General features: G+C 43.5%; 1 protein-coding gene across 1 annotated transcript in view; it reads left to right on the forward strand.

The window, feature by feature from the left end:
- The first annotated feature begins 6 nt into the window (after positions 1–6).
- SQLE (squalene epoxidase) overlaps positions 7–4,819 on the forward strand; it is a 14,749-nt gene continuing 9,936 nt past the window's right edge. The window contains exon 1 of the mRNA XM_012001165.1: positions 7–1,115. Within this exon, the coding sequence (XP_011856555.1) occupies positions 825–1,115 (291 nt within the window). The 5' untranslated portion in view covers positions 7–824. The remainder of the gene's footprint in view (positions 1,116–4,819) is intronic.

Below are 4,819 nucleotides of genomic sequence, written 5' to 3' on the forward strand. Positions count from 1 at the left end.
GGGGAAAGCCGCCGCCCGTGAGGGATGCTGGTGAGGAGGCCGTCGGGAGCCGCCGCCGCCGTCTGAGGGAGGTCCCCTGGAAACCGCCTTTCATCGGTGGGGAAGCGAAGTCGCAGTTGGCGGGGTTGGGGGTCAGCGAAGCGGGAGGCCTCTAAGTCGCGAGGTTGGAGCTGCACTGCCCTGGAGCCGCACTCTTGAGTCCGAGGCCATCTTTTGTTGGAGAAGGCGGCGGCGCAGGCGTTTTCCCGAGGTTGGCCTGTGCAGCGTCGCCGTCCGCGGAAAAAGAAGCCTCTGAGCCCGCGCGGGCCCGCAGCCCCTGTGCCTTCCGGTCGCTGTCGCCTAAGGCGAGACCGCGTTTCCCCCAGTGCAGAGGTGTTTCTGTGACCCTCCCTTCACTCCCGTTCCCTTCTGAAAGGGCACCTGCTGTTGGTGGGAAAAGAAATTATAGCACGAAGAGCCAGTATCAGAAGAGTATCTATCCATCACTCGCAGCAACCGCCCAGGGAACATCATCAAAAAAGAGAAAAGGGAATATCTGGATTGCCTGGGCGAGGAGGAGCGAGTCTGCTCGGGAGCTGTTCCAGCAGGCGATTTTTAAATACTGCTTTCTACGTCCTGTACAACTTGGCTTCACATACTTTTACACTAACTTTATATGATTTTTAAAAACTGGTCTGATCGGACTTCTCGTCCTGGGACGCTGTTGACTGGAGTCTGGCCGGCTCTCCGTGCTCCTCTTGGTACCGCATTTTGGGGAGAACCTTAAACCCACCCGAGCAGAGAATCTCCGCCTTGACCGGTGCCACCAAAGAAGCCTTGGAACCATGTGGACTTTTCTGGGCATTGCCACTTTCACCTATTTTTATAAGAAGTGCGGGGACTTCGTCACTTTGGCCAACAGGGAGGTCCTGTTGTGCGTGCTGGTGTTCCTCTCGCTGGGCCTGGTGCTCTCCTACCGCTGTCGCCACCGAAACGGGGGTCTCCTCGGGCGCCAGCGGAGCGGCTCCCAGTTCGCCCTCTTCTCGGATATTCTCTCAGCCCTGCCTTTCATTGGCTTCTTCTGGGCCAAGTCCCCCCCTGAATCAGAAAATAAGGAGCAGCTCGAGGCCAGGAGGGTAGGTTGATTTCAAAGCGGGCAGATGAATGTCTTACGTAGAAGTAGGATTGGGTTCGCTCAAATGGAAGTTTTATTTAAAGGGCAAAAGGCTAGGTAGGTGAGTGCTTGTATAAATTCTCATGTATTTTTTATTTTAAACTCTTTGCTGTGCCTTGGTTACATCTTTGACCTTCAGAATGAATGAAAACATTCGTTTCATTTAGCACTGGTTGAGCCTCAGATGGAGGTTGGTTATTGATTTGATTATGAAAGATGGAATGAAACATTAGAATTTCACTTTGAAGGAGGAGAACAACCACTTTCCATGATGGAAAAGTTTTTAAAAATTCTTGGGTAAGGATTGGATTTGTGCCTGAGGGAGAAAGAAACGTGCTGCTGCGGGTAAGGCCAGTGCTTGTAAGAAGTGACAGCTGACGGGGGAAAGTGACAGAACAGTTTGAAAAGCAGGCAGAAGGAAAATGCTCAACAATTTGAGGCATTGGGTTCAAAGTCCTCCTCCCCCGAATATTGGAGCATTGAGCAAATGCTTGCAGTAATGTCCTAACGCAAAGACCAGCTGTTCAAATACAGGTATAGTTGGGATTCCTGCAAAGGAAGCAGAGGCGGCCACTGGGAGGAGATGAGGGGAGAGTAGTTTGGGCCAGATCATTTAGGGCATGTTGGCAATGAGTGTTTGGACTTTTTCCCAAGAGTTCTCCCAAGAGCACTGGAGGATTTTAAGCATCGGAGTAACATTATTTGATGTTTACTCTTTTTTTTTAATTTTAATTTTTTGAGACAAAGTCTCGCTCTGTCGCCGAAGCTGGAATGCAGTGGCGTGATCTCGGCTCCGCCTCCCTGGTTCAAGCGATTCTCGTGCCTCAGCTTCCCAAGGAGCTGGGATTACAAGTGCATGCCACCACTCCCGGCTAGTTTTTTTTTTTTTTTTTTTTTTTTTTTTTTTGTATTTTTGTGGAGACAGAGTTTCACCATGTTGGCCAGGCTGGTTTCGAACTCCTGACCTTAAGTGATCCGCCCACCTCAGCCTCCCAAAGTGCTGAGATTACAGACGTGAGCCACCGAGCCCGGCCTTTTACTTTTTAAAAAGAACATTGCCATTATTGTATGGTGAATGGGTTATAGGGGTACAAGAATGGAAGCAGGACTATCAGGCAAGAGACTATAGCAGTAAACCCACACTTGCTTTTTAAATTTTTGCGCCACCATTTCTGAATGTGAGATCTTTGGCAAATTGCTTAATTTCTGTGAGAATCTGTTACCTCTTCCATTAGCTGGGAATGGCACCACCCTTGCTGGTAGTTAATACCTAGTCAATAACCGCCTGATGATAGTCGCTGTTAATACTAGTATAGAGGTAATATACATCTCTTAGGATGAGCCTTCTGAGTAGCGCTGAGTTCGGTGACATGGTGAATGGATTTGAGGAATGGGAAAGGTGGGAGAGGGAATCCTTAATGTTCAATTTGAACTCTTTCGTATTGTGGTCTGAGATCATTTCCCTTAAGGTCACTGAGCTGTAGTTCAGGTGGCTGGAATGCTATTCCTGTTTTCATGCTGTGTAGAGAAATTTTGGAGTAGGAAAATTGGGTTATCAGCAATCAATACTGGTTCCATTTTGTGAATGCCCCAGGCTTTGTCTTTATTTTTTTTGCACCAGGGAGTTGTTAGATTGTGATCTATTGAGTACTAAGTTCCCATTAGTGCTTACTCTACTGATGAGGCTCTGCAACGCCTGTTTTCCTCCAGAGCTCTCCTTTCAGGGTGTCTGTGTGTGTGTGTGTGCGTGTGTGTGTATAAAACAGGAAAAACTTATGAAGAAACACATTTTTGGTTAAGATGACAAGAGGGGCTTGTCTTGCCCTCTACTGTAATTTAAATATAGTCAGTTCTGGTCATTAAGACATACTAATGGGAAGAGTAGAATATTGACATCTTTCCGTAGTAAAGGACAGAAAAGTATTTTTCTAAGAGAAATTATATAAAAAAAGGAATAGACCTAATTCCCAGTCCATTATAGAGGTAAAAGAATGATGGGTGGATGTTAGAATCACAGAGTAAAGCTCTAAAGGATTTTAGGCTTCGTCTTCTTCCTTTTTGCTTGATAATTTTTTACAAACCCCTTCAAATGGTATTTAGTCTTACCTTAATCATTAAGGTCAGAGAACTCAAGGAAGGTGATTCCTTGCAATTCTGTATCTGAAAGGTATTCAAATGTGTGAATCTACCTACCAAGGAGAAATACTACAAAATTGAATTGTTCATTTTAAAAAGCCAGCGTACACTATTATTCTCAGTAGTCATAAATCTCTCAAAACAAGACTTTGCATCTTTTTATGATCAAAGTTAAAGTTTTGCTGTCAGTTCAGCCAGTGATAGGTTTAATGTTTTTCCTTGTTGCTTTTTTGGGGACCAGCTGTTTGACTAGGATCTCTTAGAGTATCAGGATGGGGAAAAAGGAGAGATAAATTAAATATGTGCTTATATGTTAAGGGCCAAAATTGTAAACAAGTCAAATCCTAAAGGTCAGTATGAGTTATTTGTTCTCTTGTAATTTTGTTTATTTAGATAATCTTCAATTAATAGATTGGTAGGCAAGATTTGACAATCCTTTTGTCATATAAAAGTGATATTAAATTGAGATAGATTTTTCAAATGAAAATCCAGAAAGAGAAAATAAAGATGAATAATGAAAATATCTAATTTTCATTAAATTTTTGGTGGCTCATGCCTGTAATCAAAGCACTTTGGGAGGCTGAGGCAGGCGGATCACCTGAGGTTGGGAGTTCAAGACCAGCCGACCAACATGGAGAAACCCCGTCTCTACTAAAAATACAAAATTAGCTGGGCGTGGTTGCACATGCCTATAATCCCAGCTACTCGGGAGGCTGAGGCAGGAGAATTGCTTGAATCTGGGAGGCGGAGGTTGCGCTACTGCACTCTACCTGGGCAACTAGAGTGAAACTCAATCTTAAACAAACAAACCCCGTCTCCACTAAAAAATACAAAAAACTAGCCGGGCGAAGTGGCGGGCGCCTGTAGTCCCAGCTACTCGGGAGGCTGAGGCGGGAGAATGGCGTGAACCTGAAAAAAAAAAAAAAAAAGAAACAAACAAACAAAAAGAAGGTATCTAAAAGGTGCTGAATAGTTTGTAAGATGAAGTCAAATCAGAAGTTGTAAGTGATTTGCATCTCGTTGATTCCCAGGATATATTTGAAAAATTTAGTTATGAATGATACAGTTTGCCCTATAAGAAGTCTTTGAAGTCCCTTATGAGCATTTATTATGTTCGGCCCAGTGTGGATTTCTAAATATGTATGTATAACATTTTCCAAATATCATGTTTAGAAAACAATAAATATTTAATTTTATTGGGATAATATGACACACTTTTATTTAACGAATATTTTGATATCATTGATTATTATATATTATCTAGATTTTAAAATGTAACAGTTTGTTTGGTTTGATAATGTTTAGTATCTAGCTTTAGCCCAGGATGCGAAAGTCCAGTGTGTCTACATGGTAGTGGCATGATTTGAATCTAACAGATTTGGATACATAGTTTACCTTTTTTTTAAAACAGCGCAGAAAAGGAACCAATATTTCAGAAACAACCTTAATAGGAGCAGCTGCCTCTACATCAACATCCTCTCAAAATGACCCAGAAGTTATCATCGTGGGAGCTGGCGTGCTTGGCTCTGC

The sequence above is a fragment of the Mandrillus leucophaeus genome, unplaced genomic scaffold (genome assembly GCF_000951045.1).
Source record: "Mandrillus leucophaeus isolate KB7577 unplaced genomic scaffold, Mleu.le_1.0 Scaffold650, whole genome shotgun sequence".
NCBI classification, from domain to species: domain Eukaryota; kingdom Metazoa; phylum Chordata; class Mammalia; order Primates; family Cercopithecidae; genus Mandrillus; species Mandrillus leucophaeus.